Source organism: Pongo abelii, chromosome 10 (genome assembly GCF_028885655.2).
Source record: "Pongo abelii isolate AG06213 chromosome 10, NHGRI_mPonAbe1-v2.0_pri, whole genome shotgun sequence".
NCBI lineage: Eukaryota > Metazoa > Chordata > Mammalia > Primates > Hominidae > Pongo > Pongo abelii.
In genome coordinates, this window is record NC_071995.2 from 36,442,805 (window position 1) to 36,469,614 (window position 26,810).

Here is a 26,810-nt window from a genome sequence, read left to right on the forward strand (position 1 = left end):
ACTTTAAGAGTTTTTCATAACTCACTCATTAGAAAAACTCACTCATTAGATAGAATTTATCAACAATATAGTGGTAATTATAATCATGTTAGAGATAATTTTTAAACCGCAAATTTCAACTACAGATTAATTTTAAATAATTTTATATTTATTTGGAGCATTTGTTTCAATACATGTTTAAGCTTTTTTTTTTCACTTATTCCCCTTATTATCTAAAAGTCATTCATCCCAGAACATAAATTCATATGGCTTGTTATATACATGCTTTTCCAAAATATACCTGAATTTAAATACAAACATAACCACTATATTATTGAGATAATGCTGATACCTCCATCAATAAATTGATTTTACAGATGTACCAAAATTGCTGAGAAAACTCTCCAATTATATTGCATGCTCCCTGAGGTAGAAACACTATTTATTTTTAAATTTTATCCACTACTACATAATTGGCACCCAATAATATTGGTCAAATTGATAAATAAAGGATACATTTAAAAACCATTAATAAAGTATCTAAATTTTCCCAGTCTGATTTCAAATAATCCTAACAGTAATTATTAGAGTCGTTTTGCTACTTTTAATCCTTATAAAATAGTGTTCAATACTTAAAAGATATTTGGTAGAATTAATAAAATGACTAGGAAACTCTTTGAACTCCATTGCATCATTAAGAATTCGCAAACTTGTAAGAAAATAGAGATAATGAAGTTCAACTTCTTTCCTGATGAATCAATGCAGCCTCTTATTCAATACTTCCAGTAACAGTCAATGCGCTATACTTTCAGGATACAGTTCTGAAAAACCTACTACTGTGGGATACTTTAAGTGCTACAAAGGTTTTCTTCACAGTAGACTAAATATTGTCTATTTGTCTCTCCAATCTTTGGTTAAAATTTTTTGTTTTCTCTTGAACATCAAGTATACTCCCATTTCCAAATGAAAATATTTTCAGAGTCTGAAGAAAGTACTGTGAATTGTTCAGTCTTTGCATTTTTTCAGATTAAATATTATTTTATTCGTATGGTATAGTTTCTATCCCTTTCTTCAAAATGGCAGCCCTCTTCAAATACAGACTTGTCTTTCCAATGGTTTCAAATGTAGATAAAAAAAGCAATTTTCCACTGGAGCAAAATGCAATAGTATTCAGTTGAATCACATGAAACTGCCAACATTCAACCATTTCTGACCTATAAAATATGACAATTTCATATGGTTCAACATAATAGCATTATCTTCCTTGATGTAAACACTGCACATCCATCAATGGATCCTCAGATTGCACTAGCTTTTTAGCAGCTGGGTAACACAACCGCTTCATATTAGGTTTGAGGCCAAGTAAATCCCATAAGTCATTTTCCCATCAACTGCTGGGCTTGTGCAAAGAATTTTACAGAATTTTATAATGCAGGAATTTACCTACCTGCCACTTCCTAGTTTTGTTATCCTTTTACAAGTTGTTTAATGTCTTAGAATTATAATGTATCCTTAATTGTATAGTACTTCTTATGTGCCAGATACTGTTACAAGTGATTCATATTTAATCCTCATAACAGCAGTATTAGCTAGAATCATTATCATTATTTCTCATGTCACAAATGAGGAAACAGAGTCACTGAAAGATCAAGTGCATGCCCTCAACCACAACATAATTCTGGCTCTCAAAATAAACTATCTTTCTCAAATGGTTTTGTGGGGCTTAGTAACACCATAGTGTCATTCATTTTTTGATCCCTTTTCATTATCCAGCAAGTTCAGTTGGTTGCTAAATGTTCCAAAATGCTTGTCTCTTGCATCTGGCACTTCCTTTCTATTCTTCCAGACCATTCTCTTTCTTTAATACTTTTCACTCTTCTGAAACTATGTTGAAAATGCCTCTTAATTTGTATTTCCCCACCTTCAGCCATCTTCAGCTCCCACCTACTCTATATAACTCTGGGTCCTATCTCATCATTTTCTCCATTTTCATTTTGTTTTCAAACCCTTTTTGACCATTATTCCATCTTACCAATAGTTTTAACTCCTTCAAAAATAAAAAAATAAGCAAAATACTCTTTTTTCTATTTTAATATTATGCCATTTCTCATAAACTGTAGGCTTCCTCTTTCTACTTGTCTTTCTTTCCAAGTCAAGCATAAGAAAATATTAATAAAGCCCCAAAAATTGATTGGTAAAGTTTATTTCCATTTATAAAAGAAGAGCATAAAGGTTGGTATCAGACAAGAATTCTGCATAGCAAGATGGTCTAATAGCAAGGGCCGTGTAGCCAGATGGCCTGGTGATCATTAAAAAGTCAGGAAACAACAGATGCTGGAGAGGATGTGGAGAAAATAGGAATGCTTTTACACTGTTGGTGGGAGTACAAATTAGTTAAACCATTGTGGAAGATAGTGTGGTGATTCCTCAAGGATCTAGAATTAGAAATACCATTTGACCCAGCAATCCCATTACTGGACATATACCCAAAGGATTAGAAATTATAAAGACACATGCACACGTGTGTTTACTGTGGCACTGTTCACAATAGCAAAGACTTGGAACCAACCCAAATGTCCATCAATGATAGACTGGATAAAAACAATGTGGTACATGTACACCGTGGAATACTATGCAGCCATAAAAAAGGATGAGTTCATGTCCTTTGCAGGGACATGGATGAAGTTGGAAACCATCATTCTCAGCAAACTAACACAGGAACAGAAAACTAAACACCACATGGTCTCCCTCATAAGTGGAAGTTGAACAATGAGAACACTTGGACACCGGGAGGGGAACATCACACACTGGGGCCTGTCGGGGGGTAGGGGGCTAGGGGATAAATAGCATTAGGAGAAATACCTAATGTAGATGACGGGTTGATGGGTGCAGCAAACCACCATGGCACACGTATACCTATGTAACAAACCTGCACATTCTGCACATGTACCCCTTAACTTAAAGTATAATAAAAATAAATAAATAAATAAATAAAAGTAAAAGTTTAAATAATTTAAAAGTTAAAAAAAAGAAATTCCCACTTTGTCATTTACAACCGGGTAACTTTGGTCTAGTCATTTAACCTTTCTGTGTTTCATTTTTCTCATGAAACATAAGGATTATAATATAACCTACCTCTTAAAGTTGCTGTGAAAACTAAATTAGTCAATATTTATGAAGGGTTTGGAATTTTAGTTAGCCATCATTATTATAAAAGTTGTAAATTAAATAAGAAATTTATCATTCATTGCTTAGGCAATAGGAAAGCATGAGAAATTTTTTAAGGAAGGGAGATTTTGAGCTGAGGCTGCCCTTAAACTAACTGGCCAATACTACTTGGTCAGCACCCACTTAAGAATTAACTCCCAGAACCCTGGTTTAGGTCCAAAATTTTTTGTTGTTGTCCTTCTTCAAACTCCCTTTATCCAATAAAGTTTCCAGTTGCCTCATTATTAGTCATTTGCATTGGCCCAGATGTCTGGTACTGTAACTTAGGTATCCTTATCCTGGTTACTTTTTGGTGCCTGAAGCAAAGCCATTTTGTGGACACCCTGGTCAATGCTCAGTCCCATCCAGCCTGGCATCCATGGTCAATAAGCAGTTCCACTGTATTGTTTCAGGCCTTTGAGAAAGGGAACTGAATGACAAGACAGCATGTCTTTCAGGAAGATAATCAAAGAAATTATTAGACAGATGAATATGGAAAAAGGGGGCATATGCTAAGGTAGGAGAATTGTTGCAACAGGGAGGACAAAAGAGAAAATGGGTCTGAATAAAAAGGGTGGCTTATCCAAGCGTGGATTTTTCTTTTTTATGAAAGAGATTCATAGCACTGGATGACATTAAGTGATGAAGACGTGGGAGAGAAACTCAGGATGACTATAAAAATTGCAGTTTCATATTTTGGCTGGTAGTTTTAGCTATATTTTAAGCAAAGAAGAAGCAGACATAGGGTAAAGATGATGAGTTTATATTTGATATACAGAGTTTGAGGTAAATATTGAACTAAATAGAAATGTGCCAGGCACGGTGGCTCACACCTGTAATCCCAGCACTTTGGGAGGCCGAGGCAGGTGGATCACCTGAGGTTGGGAGTCTGAGACCAGCCTGACCAACATGGAGAAACCCCGTCTCTATTAAAAATACAAAATTAGCTGGGCATGGTGGCGCATGCCTGTAATCTCAGCTACTTGGGAGGCTGAGGCAGGAGAATTGCTTGAACCTGGAAGTCAGAGGTTGCAGTGAGCCAAGATTGTGCCATGGCACTCTAGCCTGAGCAACAAGAGTGAAACTCCATCTCAAAAAAAAAAAAAAAAAAAAATGTGCAGAAGCAGTTAGATACGATAAACATGTTCAGCAGACTACTGACCACCAGCTCATTATCAGTAGAAACAAGTTTTGAATTATTTTCCCCAGGTTTTAAGAATAAATTAAATGATTTATTCTTGCCCTCTACTCAAAATTGAGACACAGTGGTAAAATGACTGGCAAATGTACTCTGTGGCACAAATAGCACAAACCTCCCTAGGGAAATCTAGCCAGAAACTGTAACCTCATTAAAACAATGCACTAACTTCCTGAGATAACTGGCAACTATAGGCAGATGGAAATGTCTTTTATTTAATATGCCCTCCACCTTCCAATGATCATCCACCCATTTGAATGTGGAGACACTCTAGAAAATAAATTAACAATTCAGTCTCTTCACTTTTGCTTCATTAAACAACATACATTTGTATTAAGAAGCTGAATTTCTACTTTATTTTTAAATATGTTGCAAAAAGTAGGCAATATTTGGTATTAAGCGGCACAACTGAAATCTTTTAAAGTGGCATTTTATAAGTATCAGCAGTTGATCTCTAAAAATAAGACTTAACTCACAAACTTAAATTTTGTAAGAAATGTCAAATAGATTGCAACACATTAAATTTATGTCCAGATAAAGGAAGTACAAGTTTCAGGACTAGAATATCTCACAAGAAGGTCATAAGTCAGCTAAACATTCACTGTTATTAAAAACAAAACACAAAGGTAACTTTCCTAAGATAAAAACAATTCAATCTTTGGGTTAAAAAGGACTTATAATGGAAAATAGAAAGTATCATCTTGATCAAGTTATAACTTACTGTATCTTCAAGCCCAGTGATTTTTTTTTAAAAAGTTTTAAACTTACCTCTCTCCATTCTTTATTTCCAACTCCTTGTACATATAAGACACAAACTACAAAAGATGAAAAAATACGCACATATAAATGTCTTTTATGAAAATCATATGTGAATGTATACATTTTATTTTTCAGCTGCCCAAAAGCTACATCAAAATTAAATGCCTAATTCCTAGACTTACCCTTGCAAAGAAAAAAAGGCTAGTAAATCATCATATGACTAAAAATTAATTTAAATAAGCAGAAAACAAACTATTATGCCAGATCTTTAGAACTTAGTATGAATTGGACTTGGCACATAAAATAATAAGTACTTGCTAAGGTCTTCATAGATAAATTTTAAAACCATAATTTAAACAATTTGAAATATTTAATTATGTTGTGAAAAACAAGCCAAGTTCTTCCTAAGATATTTACAGTGCTCAAAGGTATAACAGGAATGAAAACTTGGGGCAAGTCATGCTCTACATTTAATATTTATAACTTCCACCCTTAATATTTGTAAATAGGTAAGAAATCCTGTCAACCAAGAAAAGAATTCCCAAAAGGGAGATTAAGAGCTTTGGGTAAAGATTAAGGGATAAGAAGTGTCCCACCAACTTGTCAAATGAGCCCCAGGAATTTTTAATACCCACGATTGCAATGCCTTTTTCCCAATGACTACCTCAAGAATTCCGACAACTGACAAAAACCTTTCCTCTGTAATTCAACCATATTTGTTCACACATTTGTAGAGATAGAGGACTGTTGTATATCCATTTCTAAATATTACAAGATTCGGAAACATTGATTTATACAGTTCATTCTGCTGTTTTCTAATTCAAAGTACCCTTCTCACTTTACAAGTTATCTCCAATTTTCAATACCTCTAATTAGTAATCAAACACTTTGGTTCATATCAGATGTTACATATTTCACTTGGTTGTAAATTTTATATACCACTTTTATTTTATTTTTCTTTTCTCTCTTTTTTTTTAAGAGATGGGGGTGGGCGGGTCTCACTATGTAGCCCAGGCTGGTCTTGAACTCCCGGGCTCAGGCAATCCTCCTGCTTCAGCCTCCCAAAGTGCTGGGATTATAAGCATGAACTATCTTGCCCGACCACCACTTTCATTTAAAAAAAAAAAAGAAAGAAACGTATTACTCTGTGGCTAAATAACTTTAAATTATGGCCCATTACAGTTTTCTTTCAAATATAATAATTTCTACCAAATGGCCATAGTACGAGGTTTTAATTTCAAAGTGAACTGTCCCACACTGGAGTCATTTGCATTCTCATTTTATTCTCAAAGTGCTCAGCAAGTCCCTCTTTACCCACAGTACTGCCCGGGGTTGATGAGTATGTAGGGCTTGGGACCATTCCCCTGCTGCTTTCTAGGCTTTAAAACAAACCTTTAAACAGGAACTATGAGTTTCATACAACTTTTGCAAAATCAAATGATTTTTCAAAAGGCAAGCAATACATACTTACTTGGATCAGATTTAGAAAATGTGTCTCTGTCAAGAAGATTTCTGTTGAATAAAACAGAAAATGTTAGCTGGATATAAAAGCAAAATATTTATATTTATATAGACATATTAAAATGCGTTATGTACATAATTGTGTGTATATATATATATAAACATACACATACACACACATATACACATATATGACTAAATAAACATGTCCTAAGGGTCTGCTTGTATATATGCAGACTGAACATCACTGGACTCCAAAAATAAGAGAAAGCTTTTATTTTCTCAGACTTTCATTCCACTTAACCAATAACATGACTCCTTACATCCTAAGATTAAAATCTCTTTGAGAGAATTAACTGTTTTAGGTTTCCATTTAATCCTTCATTAAGAATATAAAGGTGTTCAGAAATGCTTCCTGAACTGAATTGTGAGTTGTTATTAATGCAAAATTGTTTGCAGTTCAGAGCACATGATCACGTTAGTCCGTACAATTAGAATACAGTTGTGAAGCAGCATCTACTGACATTCGTGTTACATCAACCCTGATGAGTTTTATGTTGCCATTACGGTTTGGGAATTTAAGATGAACATATAGATGTTGCCTGAAGACTCTTTTCAGTAAACATTAAAAACGTACACAAGGCCATTATTAGTACTTTTTTTTTCCAGATATTTCTAAAATAGAATAACAATGGAAAATCAGAAAGTAAGAAAGCCTGGATTCCTCTGATACCAGTGTATTGCTACCCTCAGTGGTAGTAATGCAGTCCTATACTTTATGCTCATAACAATAAACCTGAGTACTCATTAAAAAGTTAAATTCAATATGCTCTGATTCACAAGGCAGGAAACTATTAGAAAAATTTCCATCTAAAATTAGTTTTTATAAAATTATGATTTACAGCTATATGCTTTTCTGAAAGATTTGATTATCTAGAATGATGACTTGAGGGTTCTAAAAGTTCAAATTTATGTTTAATAATCATTTTCTATTAATTGGTAATAATTTGGAATAGCTAAATTACATTTCTATTTGTAACACTTATAATAAAAAGCTCGTGTTCAAGCTGTCTTATTTTCCACCAAGACTACTATTCATGTGCATTTATTTGTACTCCCTTGGTATCTGAAAAGTCCCTTTTTCATATGAATCTGGCATCCTTTCTTATTTCAGGTTCTCAAAAGTGATTGCATCCATTGAATCACTATACACTGAAAAAATAAAAACATATTCAACAAACCAATGCAGCACAAACAATGAAATGAGATCATGTCTCGAAATATTCCTAGAAAGGAGAAACATCAGACATACTCATATTTGGAATTAAATCAGATTAGAAGACCTCTAGTCAGTAATCACATTAAATTAATCCTTTCTGTCCCCTGAGCAGACACCATGACTCCAGCAATGGTTAGCAAACAGTAAATTAAAACATTTCCATTTGAGAAATTACTGTGATATTACATTTATTATACAAAGGTAGTTCTTCACTTAAGTGGGAATTCTCCCAATCCTTCCTGTGACTCAAGCTTTTGCTCATTAGGTATCCTAGGAAAATATTATGCTGTTTCTTTCAGAATTCACAAAAAAACAGAGATGACAGTGCAAAATATTGTGATGTGGCTGTGATTCAAAAACTATGCTACATACGTATTTAACAGAAAATAATGTAGTTTCAATGCCTTACTTATGTAAAAAAAAATAAACTACAAGTTTTAACCACAAATACAAAGTAAAGTATTTCTATCAACAATAGGACAAATGAGTATTCTTTCTTTTGAGACGAAGTTTCACTCGTTACCCAGGCTGGAGTGCAATGGTGCGATCTCTGTTCATTGCAACCTCCGCCTCCCGGGTTCAAGCGATTCTCCTGCCTCAGCCTCCCGAGTAGCTGGGATTACAGGCATGTGCCATCACGCTCAGCTAATTTTGTATTTTTAGTAGAGACAGAGTTTCTCCATGTTGGTCAGACTGGTCTCGAACTCCCGACCTCAGGTGATCCACCCACCTCTGCCTCCCAAAGTGCTGGGATTACAGGTGTGAGCCACTGTGCCCTGCTGAGATTAGTATTCTTAATCATAAACTTTACTTGTCACATTGTTTCACTCAGCCATTGTGATCCATAACACATAATGGTAAGATCAAAAATAGAAAAAGCCAACAAAAAACCCTTTGTATAATGACAAGTAAAAATCTATAAATCTTCATAACATAGTCTGAAATTTGCAATTTAACTTTCCAATTATATTTGGTAATAATTTTACCTGTACTTTGGTCATATGAATATAATAGAATAGACTATCTCTGACAGGTTGAATTCCCAAAAGACTACTTTACTCAAGCATATATGATTGCAAAGTTGGAAAAGGCAAATATTCTTAGTGATATATACACTGCAAAAGACCAGTGATTGTTAAAATGCACCATTCAGTTTAGATTTATTTTAGGAATAAGAATTTTATCTTCCCAAGATCCTATTAGAAACAAAGCCCATTCACATTAAGTAAAATAAGATAGGTATTATTGTGAAGGCCATTTCATAAATTCAGAAACTAAGCTGGGGCTCAGAGAAAGTGAGTGAATGAGTCAATGTACACAGCCCAGTACAGAATAATCTAATGGTACCAATCATTCTGAATCTGATTCTTCTGTTCTTTACAAAATACCTCAGTTTCTGGAGAAGTGCAGAAGACTTCTTATTTTCTATGAGTATTGAAAATGTCAAAGGCCTCCAATTTTACCTACCAACATGAATACAAAGGAAAACAAATTCCTGTTCATAGACTAGTATAAAGAGAGATGCTGCTTATAGAATGAGGACAGAAAACCAGAATGAGAGGCCAAACCCACTGTATTTTCATAGAAAAAAGTCTTTGTTTTTTATATATTGCACTTTTAAAAATAAACATACACACACCCCTCCATGACCAGATTTTATATGAGAAGGCTACTCTTCCCTCCATGGACTTGTCATCTGCTTGAGCTAGGATGCCTGTAACTTTGTTCCTACCATTTTATAACATGATGTTAAACATCAACACTAGGTTAAAAGTCCTGAACATGTCTTTCTATTCTGCAAATCTAGATGTAGCTAATACAAAAGAACAAATTCTTCAAAAGAAATTTTGGAAAAATATAGTGTACAAGTTAGAAAAATTATCTGATGAAATATCTAATCAAAATTATAACCTATAAATTGCCTGAGTTGTTCTAGTATCCACTCACCCTCAAATTTCATTAAAATTCCTAGACTATGAGCTGAAAGGGGGATAATTGAAATAGCATAACTAAAGCCGAGGCCCAGCCAACTTAATTCTAACCTGTAGGGAAAAATACTATCAGAAGTCTTCAAACCATAGCAACTCCATCTTGAATAGGGGCTAGGTAAAATAAGGCTGAGACCTACCAAGCTGCACTCCCAGGAGGTTAAGGCATCCTTAGTCACAGTATAAGGAGACTGGCAAAAGAAGCAGGTCATAAAGACCCTTCTGATAAAACAGGTTGCAGTAAAGAAGCTGGCAAAAACCCACCAAAACCAAGATGGTGATGAGAGTGACCTCTGGTCTTCCTACTGCTACACTCCCACCACGGTCATGACAGTTTACAAATGCCATGGCAACATCAGAAAGTACCCTATATGTTCTAAAAAGGGGAGGCATGAATAATCCACCCCTGTGGATATAATCAAGAAATAGCCATAAAAATGGGCAACCAGCAGCCCTCGGCACCCCTCTGCCCATGGAGTAGCTGTTCTTCTGTCCCTTTTCTTTCTTAATAAATTTGCTTTCACTTATATTGACTCACCTCGAAATCTCTTTTGGGCAAGATCCAAGAACCCTTTCTTGGGGTCTGGATCGGGACACCTTTCTAGTAACATCACTGGGTTAACTGGAGAGGTGTATTTTGCATGAAATGTAAAATTAAAAAGCAGATAAGCAGGAATTTAGCAACACCTTTCCAAAACCATCCAAGATAAAGAATTCCCTGACTCTTGCGCCTGCCTACTCAATTCTCATGCATATTCATCCTTGAGAACAGGCTGCCTTCCCCTAAAGACAATAGTCAGTTAGCTCATCTGATAACCCAGCCTGCTCTGATTTTATGCTCAACAAGCCATCTTCCAAATTTAAGACAGTTTCCCATATAGTAGTTACTGAGTAGCAAATATGAATATCACAGTTGTCTTTACTGTTGTAGTTTTTATTGTCAGTAGGCATTCTGAGACCCACACTGAACAGCCAGCTAGGCCTCTTAAAATTGTATCTCATGCTTGTCTTTCTCAAACTGGAAAGTAGCAATTCTCTTTCAACTTCAAAGCAAATCTGCAAGTATTTTTCAAGCAAATAATCTATGGCCAAGACCTAACTAAGCACTATCAAAAATAATACAATCTGTATTAAAGGTTTATTTCAAGAAGCCTGAATTTTACTTACAGAAATAACTAAACAGCAATATAGGATGGTATATAAAATCACAGTTTATTATAGGGAGAAAGAACAGTAACCTAAAAACTGTGTCAAATTGATTCAGCTATGACAACAACAACAACAAAAGCCAGGTACAGTAATTAGTTCTTATTCCAACTATTTTTCAAATAATTGATAATCATATATATAATTTAAGTGATCCAAATAAATATATGTCCTGAAATAAGTACCTTATTGAGAAAGCCAGGTGGGAGGGGGTCCCTGGCAAAACTCCAACCAGCCTGTGCACTGGGAATGCACACTGAGGTGGAGCCATAGTTTGCCCCATTTGCAGTAGGGAGGAGCCTGGCCACTCCTCTTCCTGTGTGGAAACTGAGACTCAAATTGCCAGATAGGAAGCACCCCAGTAGGGACCCCGACTTTACAGAGAGTCTCTGTTTCCCCTTTTTTTTTTCCTTTTTGCCAAATACGTCCCATTTTTCTCCCTCCTCGAATTGTCTGTGAGCCTAAATTTTCATGGCCGTGGGACAAGGACCCTGTCTTTAGCCAAACTAAGGAAAAAATCCTGCAATATTATTTTTAAAAAGCTAAGTATTTTTTCTATTATATTTATATGTATTAAGGATTTAATAGTAGAAAATAAAAACTTTGAATTCTTCATATGTATAATGAGCATAACATGATGTATTTAAAGTAAAAAGTGACTTGTGAGTTAATCCTAAAGTTGCAGGCATGCTACTCACTCTTTCTTGCTCAGCAGATAAAATCACCTAATAAATATTCTTGTTAAAAAATCCTTTAAAAGGGAAACAAATATCATTATCCTTCCACAGATGAAATTTGAAAAAGACAACCTGTGTATGAATTTTAAAATTAATAGTTTCAGAGTAAAGGCAATTTTGCTATTTGTGACCTTTTTAAAGTTCTAATTTAATAAAAAAAAAATAGAAATTTTTAAAGCTCTAATTTAATAAAAAAAAAAAAAAACATACAAGATACTTGTTTTAGGGGTTAAGTCCTCAACTTGGAGACATAAAATTAATTCCAAAAAGCACTGTGACCAGAAGTGAAACAAAACATTAAAAAATCTACTGCTGTGCCTTGAGTGCAATTTTTCTATTTAATTTTCAACAGGAATGGAAATATAGTTTGTAAATAGAGCCCAACAAAAAATATTTAATTTTCTATAGGCACAAAAATACAGTTTATAAGTAGAGTCAAACAATGCTTTATCATTTTACAAACACTGTCCAGAATAAATTTTCCACATGTGGACAGAGACCAGTATCTCTGAATCATAGTGTCCCCTGCAAATTGCCCTGTGTCAATAAGCAGAATGATTCCGGTTTTAATTAAAATTTTGTAAATTATTAAGGGCCTTTTATTTATCTATTTTTCAGTATAGTCTCTGGACCACTGATAGCCTGCAAAGTCTTTACCAAATGTTGCTTAGGCAGCTATAGAAACTAGCACAAGCTTGCACATAAGTGGGGCCCGTTGAACGAACGAAGAGTTTTAGTCTCCAATCCAAAGCATCATCTTTTTTCACTTTAGGTAAGGTTAGGTGTTTTATTATAGAAAGCAGAGCAGAAGGGGAATCTAGCATTTGGGCCTTTGCTCTAATAGGTAATCCATTAACTGAAAATCCCTGAGAGTGACAGCATCACTGAGCCCCATGCCACTGAACCATGCCCACGGCCTTTATTTAGGGCATTATGTTATCTTATGGACTGGAATCAGAAAGTTATTTGTATGTATATATATATTTTTTAATGTACATACACACAAAATGGTTTTCAGAATTTCTTTTTATGAAGACAAGGAAATCAAAACTTTTTTTGAGCAACTGAAAGCAAATTTGATCTTTGGAAGTGATTTAAATGCAATATTTAATTCTCTCTGATTCATTCATTCTTTATTTTATTCACTGAATAAACAATACCCTGAGAAATTTAACATACACACTTCAGGAAAAGATATTTTTCCCAAAACTACGATTTCTATAGCAAGGAGAGCCAAACTGTGTACAGGCAAAAAGGAAAGGTTTAGAAATTAAAAAAAAAAAAAAAGGCCGGGAGCGGTGGCTCATGCCTGTAATCCCAGCACTTTGGGAGGCCGAGACGGGCGGATCACGAGGTCAGGAGATCGAGACCATCCTGGCTAACACGGTGAAACCCCGTCTCTACTAAAAATACAAAAAATTAGCTGGGCGTGGTGGCGGGTGCCTGTAGTCCCAGCTACTCGGGAGGCTGAGGCAGGAGAATGGCGTGAGCCCAGGAGGCGGAGCTTGCAGTGAGCCGAGATCGCACCACTGCACTCCAGCCTGGGGAACAGAGCGAGATTCCGTCTCAAAAAAAAAAAAGAAATATTTTAAAATCGAAACTTACTAAAAAGCCAAAGTCAGCTAGAATCTAAGATACCAAGTAATTCTGAAGGCTAGGGTCATTGGAAAGTACTTAACAAGATTATCTGGCTTTCAAGAAAGTAAGAATAGACTTTCAGATTTGAAGCTGCACAAATAGACTAAAAAATTCAGTTCAACAGCTTCCTCTGGTAGCCTGAAAATACTGCAAGAACTTTATTATAAATGACAGATATTACCCAACAGACACTAGGGATAAAAGAAATTTTAAGTTATTTTTCAGTTTCTGCTGAAATTGGTTGTTCAAAGTACTTATTACTACTGTTAAGCTGAAAAGGCCAGTTATAAAATTCTAGCTTCAACCTTTCCATGGGTGAATTTGGGTTAGACACTAACAGAAATTTGAGGAGAGGAGAATTAACCGTATAATTTTTTATATTCGTTCTGAGGCATTCAACTGTGATTGATATCCTTGGAAACTACTTAAAAAGAAACCTATGCTTTGTCAGAACTTGACATGTCAGAGCTCTGGTTAGCCTGAGATAAATACAACAACCTACGGGTTTGAAGTAATGAAGGGTTAACTCAGGGTAATGCAAGCTTTCAGAAAAAGATACAGAATGCAATTCCTGATTTCAGCTGGAAAAGGGAAACATGTTTATGCTTTAAAAAAATGCAGAAAAAAAAAAAACTGAGAGCAGGATATGGGTCTTCTTAAAAACCTAAATCTCAGGTACAAAACTAAATTCATTACCTTTTCCCCAATCTTATGGCTCCTGTATTTTCTGTCCTAATAAATGACAACTGTGAAAGAAAAATAATGGACACCCAAACATATCAGGTCCAAATCCCTGGAACCTGTAAATGTGACCTTATTTGGAAGAGGTCTCTGCAGATGTGATTAAACTATAAATCCTGAGATGAGTAGATTACCCTGGATTATCTGGGAGGGCCAAAAATTCAATCACATATATCATATATAAGAGGAAGGCAGAGGGAGATTTGACACTTACAGAAGAGACAAGACAGTGACAGCACAGAGACAGTTGTACATTTTGGCCTTGAAGATTAGAATGACTCAGTCACAAGCCAAAGCATGCTAGCAGCAACCACCAGGAGCTGGAAAAGGCAAAGAATGGATTGTCCACTAGAGCAGCTGGAGGGACATCAGCCCTGCCAACACCTTGATTTCAGCCTGGCAATACTGATTTAGGACTTTAGGCATCCAGACCTGTGAGAAAATAAATTTCTGTTCTTTAAAGCCAACAAGGGTTGTGGCAATTTATTATAACAGCCACGGGAAACGAATATAGCCAGCAACACTGTCCAACCTCTCCTCCAAGCAAGACGCCTCAGTAACAGGTCATCTTGCCTCCCATATCCCAGTTCATTCACCAAGACGCCTCCGAGAGAAAGCTCTCTACTGTAAATACTTGAGCAAATGCCTTGCTTGCAAAAAACCCATTACCTCCAGAAATTCCAAATTCCATAACATTGCACTGAGCATCTGCCACATTCTGACCCCTGGCTATGTCTCCAGCTGCACCTCTATCCATATTATTTCTTACAGACTTTGCTTCCAGACACTTCAGATTCTTTGTGGTCCCTCAAATGAATCCTGCCTCACACTTCTCTACACTTACATTTTACCCGTAGCATTCTGTTTCCCAAAATTTCCTCACCAACCCCTTTCCTGCTAGGAAATGAGAATTCCTCTTTCAGCCTCTCTCCATGGCTCTGTCCTAGCATGCAGAACTGATTATTTCCTCCAGGTGCCCCATCGTACTCAACAAGAATCTGTATCACAAATTGTACACCTACTATTTATTTACTAAGTGCCAGGTGCTGAGCTGGGCATTTAAATAAATCATTTCACTTAACCCTCACCATAATCCTACCAAGTAGCAATTATTAGCAGAATCCATTTTCCAAATAAGTTAATCAAATTCAGAGAGGTTAAATAAAGTGGCCAAAGTCACAGAAAAGGCAAACGCTTGGAGGCTGTTTTGCAAATTTTCTATTGATTTCTGAATTTGATTTTGATTTTTGATGTCTGTTTTTGTTACACTATTCATCTATATCATTGAGAACAAAATGAAATGAGCTGCAAATAATGTTATTATTTAGCATCATTTCAGAGACTCTACAGAGAAAGATATAAAATAAAAATCAGGCAGTATTGGAAAGAGAAAAATTAAATTATCTTTACTTGCAGAAGATTTAATTTTGTACACAGAAAAAAGCAAGAGAATTAACAAATAAAAGCTTTTTAAATTAACAAGATAATTCAGTAGAGTGATTGGGAGCTTGATGAATACATAATAGTCAATAATTCTCTTGGGTATCAACAGTTAATCATTCTATCCAACTAGGCTGTTTAGTAGTTATATGTTGCCTTCAATTGCTGAAGTATGTGAGCTATGCAGCTCTCACTGTAACCTCACTCCAAAATAGTATGTTACCAAGAAAGCAAGTCTCAGGCCAAATTGTGCCAAAGTGACAAATATTCATTACCAAGAAGAACTCAAAACAGTCACACAGTGTACTCCATCAGTTTAATCAACTTCCAGCTCCCTGTCCTTTCAGACACTCTAAATAGCACCTTCAGGCAGATGTGACAATATTCTGTTGACAGTGTCTAACTTTCTGGTCAGATAAGTGTAGAGAATTCTCTAAACATTTATACACATTACCTAAGGCGTCCCTAGGCCTACGGCACCACTCTAAAGGTCACTAGGCATGTATCTCCCATTCACTTGAGCAATATTTCTAGCTAATCCACATTATCTTTTTTATAACAGTTTTATTCAGATGTAAATGACATACTATAAAATTTGCACTTTTAAAGTATACAATCCAGTGGTCGATAGTATATTCACAGAGTTGTGCAACTATTACCACTATCTAATTTTAGAATATTTTCCTCTCTCCTCCCACCAAAAACACCCTGAACCCATCAAAAATCACACCCTATTCCACTTCCCCGAGCCCCTGGTAACCACTAATCTTTCTGTCTCCATGTATTTGCCTATTCTGAGCATTTCATGTAAATAGAACCATGATCATATACAATATGTGCTCTTTTTGTGACTAGCTTCTTTCAAGTACATGATGTTTTGAAGATTCAGCCACGTTGTAGTATCTGTCAGTACTTCATTCCGTTTTATTGCCAAATCATATTCTATTGTATGGATATACCACTTTGGTTCATCAATTCATAGATATTTGGGTTGTTTCTATTTTTTGGCAATTATGAATAATACTGCAATGAAGATTTGTACAAGTTTTTATGCGGACATATGGTTTCACTTCTCTGGGGTATATACCTAACAGAATTGCTGGGTCCTATGGTAACACTATTTTTAAAATCTGAAAAAACTGCCAAACTATTTTCCAAAGTGACTGCATTATATTACATTCCTACCAGCAATATATAATGGTTCCAATTTCTGCACATCCTCTCCAATATTATTGTCAGTCTTTTTTTTTTTTTAATCGTATAGTGGTATGAAGTAGTCAGTCCACATACCGGATCACCATATGTTTTATCAGTTTGGTTTTTTTAAGTCTAACATCCATAGTAATTACAAAACACTCTGGTGTTGATAAAGGGTAAAGATAGTGTAACAGTTAGGAGTAGCCACTTCCAGAGCATGAGCTACTGATTAAACTTCCAATGCTAACTCACCACACCCAAAGTATATAAAACTGATCAGGATCCTTGAGATTTAACTCTACAGTCTAACACACACATCTATATGACACTCTCTGCTGAAATATTTTAAAGTAAATTACAGAAAAAAATCATCAACCAGAATCAATTGAAAAAAACATGAAGAAAATGTAACACACTATTTTAAAATTTTGGCATAAAGGATACTTTCTAAGCTTTATACGAAGCCTAGACAAAAAATTAATTTATATGATAATAAATGTATTTTAAACTTATATACAGAAAATGATATAATAATTAAACTCAAAATGCAACATTTGTTACATATATCATATATAAGAATGTTAAGGCTATAAATATACAAAGCATTCTCTAAATTAATGAGAAAAAAGTATAAGCACCCCAAAAGAAAAATGACTTAAAGCAGTGAATTGGCATTTTATAAGAGGAAGAAATATATTTGGTCACTCACATTTTAAATAAAGTTCATCCTGAATAATGAGCAATGACATGCAAATAAAATAAATAATAAGATAATGCTCTACTGTGAGACAGACAAATATTAGCTGCGTGAATAAAACTCATTTAGTTGTAAGTTACAGAAGAAAAGGGAAATTTATGGTGAAAATACAGATACTTTATACAGCCCAGACTCAGGCATGTAGCTGACCCTTTGAGAAGAACAAAAACAAGGGCAGAAACATCCAAACTGTTTTTCTGTGTGCATGTATTATCTATTTCAATCTTTTTTTTTTTTAACTGCTTTCTCTACTTCTCTAAACTACATGGTGGGAAACACAGATGCTGATATTGTTTGGCTCTATGTCCCCACCCAAATCTCATGTAGAATTGTAATCCTCAATGTTGGAGGAGGGGCCAGGTGGGAGCTGATTGGATCATGGCTGCAGTCCTCCCCCTTCTGTTCTTGTGACAGTGAGTTCTCAGGAGATTTGGTTGTTTAAAACTGTGTAACACTTCCCCCTTCTCTCTCTCTCTCCTGCTCCACCATGTAAAGATGTGCCTGCATCCCCTTGTGCCTTCCACCATGACTGAAAGTTTCCGGAGGCCTCCCCAGCTATGCTACCTGTACAGCATACAGAATGGTGAGCCAATTAAATCTCATTTCTTCATAAATTACCCAGTTTCAGGTAGTTCTTTACAGCAAGGGGAGAACAGACTAATATAGATGGCTGGGGTTATTTGCTTCATATTTTATAATTCTGGCACCCAAGAAGAGACTGCCACCTTTTCCCCACTTCATTACAATCACCAGATCTCATGGACTTGTCATTACCTGGCAGGGTGCCACCTCTGAACAGATATTACAACTGGGAACCACCAGTTCCACCATTTACTAGCTGTGTAAACTAAAACTCTCTAGGCTTCAGTTTTCTTATCTGTAAAAAAGGAGATGATCATAGTATCCTCCTCATAGAGTTGTTTGAGGAGTAAGTAAGTAAATATAAAGCACTTAGAGCAAACCCAGCATATAGTAAATATTGGAAAAACTATCTAGAGGCAAAGGCAAAGAGAATAATGTAGAGTGGGTTTGCAATGCCCTAAATTAAGTGATAAAGCCCTAAACTGTGATTAAGGAAAAAGGTCAAATTCATTCGAAAACATTGATTCATGCTTTCTTTCAACACAGATTTATTGGGCATGTATTATGTGCCAGGCACTACTAGAGTAGTGTATGGGAATAGTTAAGCCCTGATCTCAAGTCCACTTTGTAGAAGAAAGAAGAGATGTAATGTGAGCCTAAGGCTGCTCCTCCAAGTTCCTTTTGCCTTCTATGAAATTAAAAGCGGCCAAAGAGCCTCCTGGTAAAATGAAAAAGGAATCCTCTTGATATCTTTTTAAGTTTATACTGTCGGCCCAGCCGGGGTCTAGTGGAAGGAATATATAATAGGAAACTCTGAGAGGAATTTCTTTACAAAAGAAGGTAGAGCTCAGATGGGAGACCCAGATTCAGAGACAAAGACAGGCCCACAGTCTGGAGCCTGAAACTGTGGGGTGTGTGCCCACAGAGCAAAAAAGTTGTGAATATATGGATTTAAAGAAATGACGTCACCCAGGGAGTCTTTAGTAAGGAGGACTTCTGACTGAGACTGAACCTAGAAGGACCACATGGAACCACAAAGATCTGGTAAATCAAGAGAGACAAACACCAGGAGGCAATGAGCAGAGTTACATACAGGGTTACAGGGACAGCAGACAGCAAGGCCTCATGCCAGGCCTTGTAGCAATAGGGCATTACTGCAACTTCCCAGTGGCACTGTCAACAGCAATGTTTTAACAACAGCAGTGAAGGCTCCATGGAGGCAGACAGATAGGAAGAGGGGTGTATTGAGACCACAGCTGAGATCATTCCCTTGGAGAGATGCTCTCCAGGCAGGGGGTACTAGGCCTGCAAAGCAGCAACTAGGTTCAGGTATTAATAACTGAAGCCAAAATCCAAGGAAAAAAGCTTGACTTCCATCTTACCTAAGTCATTGTAAAATAAATATGAATGGAAATATGCCTTATATGCCTCTAAATAAATGCACAAAGAGATATCTGCTTGGCCTGACCTATTGCTGGGTAAGAAAGTTGGGGTGATTTGTACTTTCTCCTTTGCTCTTTGCAACATAATTTGTTTTTTGTGGTTTTTTTTGCATATTTTTACAACTTTATCTTCATGAAGTGATCCACTGTTTTCCAAATATTTCAGTTGAATACCTGTATAAAAACAAGAATTCCTTGCTAAGGGATGGAAACTTTCAAAACACTTTATTAATATTATCTCAGACAATCCTTATACGACTGTATCAGAAGGAATTTCTATAAACAGAAGCACAAGGAAACTAACTTATCTGAACTCTCATAGTAAAGTATGGAGCTGCTGTTTAAATCCAGATCTTTCTGGCTGTAAACTTTTGCTAAGCCTGTAATGCATTACACCATTCCCTAACTATGTTACAACACTTGAGATTATATATCATTGTTTTTCTCAGTCTCTCCTCCTGCCCACTCTAAAAGCAGTAACCACATTTCAGCTCACTTGCTAACAGCTAAGTGGACAATGATCCTCCAAATATTTTACACAATTAGCTAGATTAGTAGTCTTTTAGGGTTTATTGCTTTTCCCAGAGTCAGTGCAATGGATCACTTGTCCGAGAAGCAACAGCTGATGACTGTGATGTGCCTACAGATCTCCACTAACTAGAAAGCTGGAGGCTAACATCACTCTACCCAACATCAGCTCACATACTGCTGCCTTCCAAGCACCATTCCCAAAATATATTGATCATATGACTGGATTTTCTAACATTTTGTTCCTTTGTCTATTAGCTGTAGAACAATATGTTGCTTCTATAAGGGAGGAAAAGTCATGTATATTCAGGCTCAACATTTCAAAAGAAAATCTTTATCTATATGCAAGGTTGTCTTGAGCCAGCTCTCTTTAAGATGCATAAAATAATACATAGGCTATGACAATGAAAACAATAACATGCTTGTAAAGGTAAGGCTAGATTGGCAAGGTTGGTTTTTTCCTTCCTCCAGATTTTAAGCAATATCTTCTGTAATTTCTTTGGACCATTGGACAATTCAAAAGTACCTAGGAGTAATCTGAGATTCGCAGACTCAATAACAGAATTTAAACAGAAGAGGGAACTAATCCAAATGGGAATATGTAGGTCAGCATAAATGATCAGCTGAGATACAGGAGAATGAAAATGACTTCCTAATATGTATGTTTCATCCTTATCAGAAGTGAGTAGAACAGAAGAAGTGTGTCCTGACTCAAAGGCCCTCATCTCAGCCCCAAAACCAACGAAACAACAATGGAAACAAAATCTCAGTAGCAGCCCATCCTACCTACAGTTATACAAGTCCTAAAAAAACCACTGAATGAAACAGGCATAGGCAATTGCTTAGCCATGTCTCCTTCATCCTGCGTTTTTACAACTGATTTTTTTTCACCTCAATTAATACTATACTCTTTCTGGCCTTCAGGCCTTCAAGCCATGGTTCCTGTTCATATGTGATGTGCCTTTCTTCCACTAACGTTCCTTTCTTCAACTATATATTGAATAAATAATTATCAAGCACTTTCTATATGCAATACACTGGACTAGAAGCTAAGTGGGATGCAAAGCTGAATAAGACATGATTTTTATCCTATGAAAGTTTACAGTTTAATAGCTGTCTGACACTCATTCAAATGTTTATTCAACCAGCACTAGGTTATTAAGTGCCAGATAAAGGATTTAGTGTTGGAGACCATGATATGAACACACTGGGCTCCAGGCCCTAGATTATTTATGTTCCATTAAGGGGACAGATTTGTAAACAAATATGTGCAGTGAAATGTGAAATATGTATAATAAACAAATTCATTACAAATTAGAGAAAGGGAGGGGTGGACAATTCAATCTGAAGGATCAGGAAAAGTCTTCATAGCATGAGTGATGCTTGAACTATCAGCAGAGTCCATCAGGTGAGATAACAACGTGAGGCCAAATTGTTCCTACCAGAGAGAACCACAGTGTGAACATCATGGTTTTCTCAGGAAATGCAGGTGTCTGAAGTAACTTAGAGTTTAGGAAAGAGTTTAGAGGCAAAAGTGGAGAAGGGGAGGGTGGTGGGACATACAGAGAAAGAGATGAGGCTGAAAATTTAAGTCAGGGTTTGGAAGATCCTGATGACTGATTATACAGGCAACTAGAGGGTCTTAAACAAGGGAGTAATAGTATGGTGTCATTTGCCCTTTTTGAGTACAACTCTACCAGCTCAAAGTACAGGATTCCTGGCGAGGAGGAGGAGGTTGGCCAGAGATTGTGAGGTTGGAAGAGTCAAGGAACTTGTGCATAGTCTTTGCATGGGTCAGACTGGCCTGGACCTAGTTAGCAGAATGGTCAGCCATGTTAAAGAGACGATATGGAAGTAGAAGGAATGGGAGGATGAGGCCTGAGGCTCAACTGACAGAAGTTTTACTGGGGTATTGGGGGCATAGAGAAAATGATGGGGAGGACTTAGTCCCTTGTAGGAAAGCAACCTAGAATTTTCAGGAGTGCCCATAAGTAGTTCGCAAAACCTCTGAAGCAATTTTGATGGGTGCGTCTTGTTGACAATAGCTGGTTTAGACCATGCTGCCAAAATGAAAATGACACAACCACACAATAGTTGCATTTTTTAAATCACAGCATTTTATATGTGTGCTGGAAATTATTCATCAATCATCATCATCATCACCTTGTATTACCATTTATTGACCTCATTGAAACAAAGTGGCTTTATAATTTTCTTTTTTTTTCTAATTTTATAGCTATAGCCACTAATGAGGTCTGTTTCTCTGGAAAGACTTGATGTAATCAGGGATGACAACATTTTAGGCTAAATATAATCAACTGAGCACTTGGATACTTCAGCTGTTACAAGCACTTAGGAAATTACTTAGGCCATCCAAGGAAACTTTATAGCCAGACAAGTGTAGGAAAGACATGATTTACCGATAGTGACTTGACTTAAGTAAACTTGCTCATTTTAAACTTGAACATGTGCAAACAAGTTGTGTCTTTTCCTTTTTTTATAGAAAGCATTGTTTTCCATCTTCTCATCCTTGACACTTTTCTTTAGTTGGATTTTGGCTTTTCTAAAATTTTATTTTGCATTGTGTGGCACAAAATTTAAACTGGTGATAAAAAAAATAGAGTCTGGAAGAAGTACATTAGCACATAAGCAAATTTTTGCTTCCTCAAGTGGCCAGGCCACCAAACAGCTCTCCTTACCCTAGATTATACCCAAGTGAAACCACCACGTGCTGCCGCACTTTATTAGTTCACCAAGTACTTTAAGACATATTTTTCCCCAAGACAAAAATCTTCCTTGAGTAAAAGATATGTTCACTTATTTTTCTACTTAGGTATTTTATATAGGATATCACACATGCAAATTGTATTCTTTTTTTGGGTAGTATTCATGCCCAGATTAAGCGAATTAGCTGTCAACATTTTTATTTATATATATATATAAATTTTTTTTTTTGAGAGAGAGAAAGAGTCTCACTCTGTCACCCAACCCAGAGTGCAGTGGCATAGTTTCGGCTCACTGCAACCACTGCCTCCTGGGTTGAAGAGAGTCTCCTGCCTCCTCGCCCTCCCAAGTAGCTGGGATTATGGGCACCCACCACCATACCTAACTAATTTTTGTATTTTTTTTAGTAGAGATGGGGTTTTACCTTGTTGTCCAGGCTGATTTCAAACTCCCAACCTCAAATGATCCACCCACCTCGGGCTCGCAAAGCGCTGCAACTATAGGCATCAGCCACTGTACCTGGCCAAATTATCCGTCAATATTTAGAATGTACTGTGGCCACTTCTAAAATCAGCTTTGCTCTGCTTGAGGACAATGTGTTTTAATTTAAATTTATTTGTTTCTCATTTCTTCACAAATAAAACTTTGTAGAACGTTATATAAACAAAGATTAAATAATTATATTTTTACTGAATAGCAAAATCAGGCATTTCTGTGTTCTCACTATGTGTATGAACTAATTTTTTTTTTTTTTTTTTTTTTTTTGAGACAGAGTTTTTGCTCTTGTTGCCCAGGCTGGAATGCAATGGCACGATCTCAGCTCACCACAACCTCCACTTCCCATGTTCAAGTGATTCTCCTGCCTCAGCCTCCCTAGTAGCTGGTATTACAGGCAGGCACCACCACGCCAGGCTAATTTTGTATTTTTAGTAGAGACGGGGTTCCTCCATGTTGGTCAGGCCGGTCTCAAACTCCCAACCTCATGTGATCCGTCCGCCTCAGCCTCCCAAAGTGCTGGGATTACAGGCATGAGCCACCACAATCAGCCAATATAAACTAATATTTTTAAGGATATAAACATATAATATATAAACATATTCAAATTCATAGATGTCCACATTCATTCTTCCAATCTATCAAGTGGCAAACATTTATTGAAAACCTTTCATGTGCAAAGCACAAAGTCTGGTTCTGTAATAATCTATGATAAAACAAATAGGTATTTTTAAACTTGGTTGGGGAGACAGGCGAGCAAAAACCTAAAAAATTTTAAGTCAAAATAAAACAAAAAGAATGTATAGAAATGTTGTCTGGGAACTCCAAGGAAGCAACAATTAATTCCAATTTCAAGAATCTAGTAAAATATCACAAATTGCACTGAGTGAGGTAAATCTTGACAACCAGGCAAGGAGAGCCACAAATGGGGGAAAGGCTTCTCAGGCTGTAGGAAAGTGTCAACAAGGGTGGGGAAAGGGAAGACACGAAGGAATGTGGGGATTAACACCTAGTCCACTTTGGCTGGTGCCCATGTCTGAGATGAGACTGGAAAAGGAATCTGGGCAGGATGAGTAAGTACTCTGAACACATGCTAGCGTACTTGGACTTTACTCTGTAAACAAAAGGGACACGCTGAAACAGTGGAAGTTTCTGCAAAGAAAAATCATGCAATTCAACCTTTGTTTACAAAGCTAACTGAACATGTGAAGCTCACTACATGTGTGAAGAAGAGGAAAAATGATTACTTCTTAAGCCAGAGTGGAGACAGCAGAAATGGAAAGGAGGTGACTGACACTTTGGAGAACAGAATAAACAAGTCTTGGTGACTGATAAGGTGATTTTAAAAGTACTGAAACCATTCATAAAGCTTATGAAATATAGTAAGTCAAGCATTATAATGGTAGGGAAGTAATAGCATACATGACTCATAGTGTTGGCTTATTTCATTTTGAAAGTCAGCTGTTCCAGAAAGCCCAGGTAGCCCACACTCAGTGACAACTGATCAGAGGAAGCACACAAGACTGAATCCATCTGACAATTTTACTAAAAACTTTCTATTTTCCAAAGAGACCTGAATGATTTTTTAAAAGTAACATATTAGAAAAGTAAATTACTGAAAAGGCACCGATATCTATTCATATCAAACACTGTTCATTTCCATGAATACAGTTTGTTATAGACATCTGTTGAGAGAAAAAACTAGAACAGCAACAGCAGAACTTGACAACTCTTGGGGAGAATATTAAGGAAAATGAGGACGTAGAAATAGCAAGTAGTTGGTGTTAGAAATAATCTAACATAATGGTTCTTTTAAAAAAAACCTTAGACACTAGAATTAGAGCCTACATTTTTAAAGTCTCATGATCACACAAAGGTTTAAGAGCCTATGTCTAGAAAATCAAGTGTAATATGGCAACAAAGTTAAACTGTTTGGAGGAAATTAAGGTTTTCTAAATATATATTAATACTGTCAGAGGTGTTTGAACCAGAGCAACTCCATCTTGAATAGGGGCTGGGTAAAATAAGGCTGAGACCTGCTGCGCTGCATTCCCAGGAGGTTAAGGCATTTAGTCAGAGAATAAGATAGAAGGTCAACACAAGATACATGTCATAAAGACCTTGCTGATAAAATAAGCTGCTATAATGAAGCTAACCAAAGCCCACCAAAACCAATATGGCAATGAGAGTGGCCTCTGGTCATCCTCACTGCTACACTCCCACCAGCGCCATCACAGTTTACAAATGCCATGGCAACATCAGAAAGTTACCCTATATGTTCTAAAAACGGGAGGCATGAATAATCCACCCCTTGTTTAGCATATAATCAAGAAATAACCATAAAAATGGGCAACCAGCCACCCTGGTGCTGCTCTGCCTATGGAGTAGCCCTTCTTTTATTCCTTTACTTTCTTAATCAATTTGCTTTCACTTTACTGTATAGACTCACCCTGAATTCTTTCTTTCGCGAGATCCAAGAACCCTCTCTTGGTGTCTGGGTCGGGACCCCTTTCCAGTAACAATACTACTCCTTTCCCTATTACTTTTTCTTCACAAACCTTCTTTTATTTAAAAAACTCAAAGATAATAAATAACTTTTACTCTATATCTGTACTTGTTCTGATTAAAATTAAAATTCATATATCAATATCATTTTAAATACACTAGAGGAATTGTCTATCTAAAGACATTCTGAGATAAATATTTTGAAAGTAAAATAGCCTTCTTTGTTTGTTTTATTAAACATAAATTATCACCACCTGGTTTAGCTAGTTTACAATGGGCTTTGACAATCACATTATTTCCTTAAACTGAAGTATGTCTCCATTTTATTTCAAGGTCCTGCTTCTCCAATCATAAAATTATGAACCTCCAAGTAATATCATAGGTCATCTTGACCAGAGACCCAGCCTTTCTATAGGATCTAAGATCCAGTGAAGTGGCATGATTGTCAAAGGTCACAGAGCTAGTTCCAGAAACAAAACAGATGCTGTTTCTTTGCGGAAGTGTTCCACAAGGAAGCAAGATGCCATATATATGACATTCCAATGGCACAGTGATTTAAGTGAAACAAAGAAATTAAAGCCATTATAAGATATGTCTTAAGTTAAAAAATCAATCATCTTTTAGGTAGTATACTTCAAATTTTTCCCCAAAAAAAAATTTTAATTTACTAAATTATCGATTAAGAGAGAAGTTCACTAGTAACTTGATATTGATTATGCCTCCTTTCCCCAATGCCTACAAGAGGCTTTGGATGAAACCACTGGCATAAAAATCAATTGTAATCAACTTTCTAATATCTCTGCTTCCATAATTAATTTGAGAGTGGCGATACCAAGATAAGTCAGATAATAAGCTATATCTAAAATCGTAGGTAATTGAGATGGGTTTAGCAAATACATTTATTATTCTGGTGTAGTTCCCACATATCCCTTAGTCTCACATGCTTG

The 26,810-nt window shown here is 36.2% G+C and overlaps 1 protein-coding gene across 2 annotated transcripts in view; it reads right to left on the minus strand.

The window, feature by feature from the left end:
* The window catches only part of CPNE8 (copine 8), a 256,868-nt gene that overhangs the window by 217,683 nt on the left and 12,375 nt on the right, over positions 1–26,810 (minus strand). The window contains exons 2-3 of one of the 2 annotated variants that reach the window (XM_002823097.4): positions 6,615–6,655; positions 5,153–5,199 (exon numbers count right to left, since the gene is read on the minus strand). In XM_002823097.4, the coding sequence (XP_002823143.2) occupies positions 5,153–5,199; positions 6,615–6,655 (88 nt within the window). Of the gene's footprint in view, positions 1–5,152; positions 5,200–6,614; positions 6,658–26,810 lie in introns of those variants that run through there. The other variant, XM_054527102.2, reaches the window with a different exon arrangement.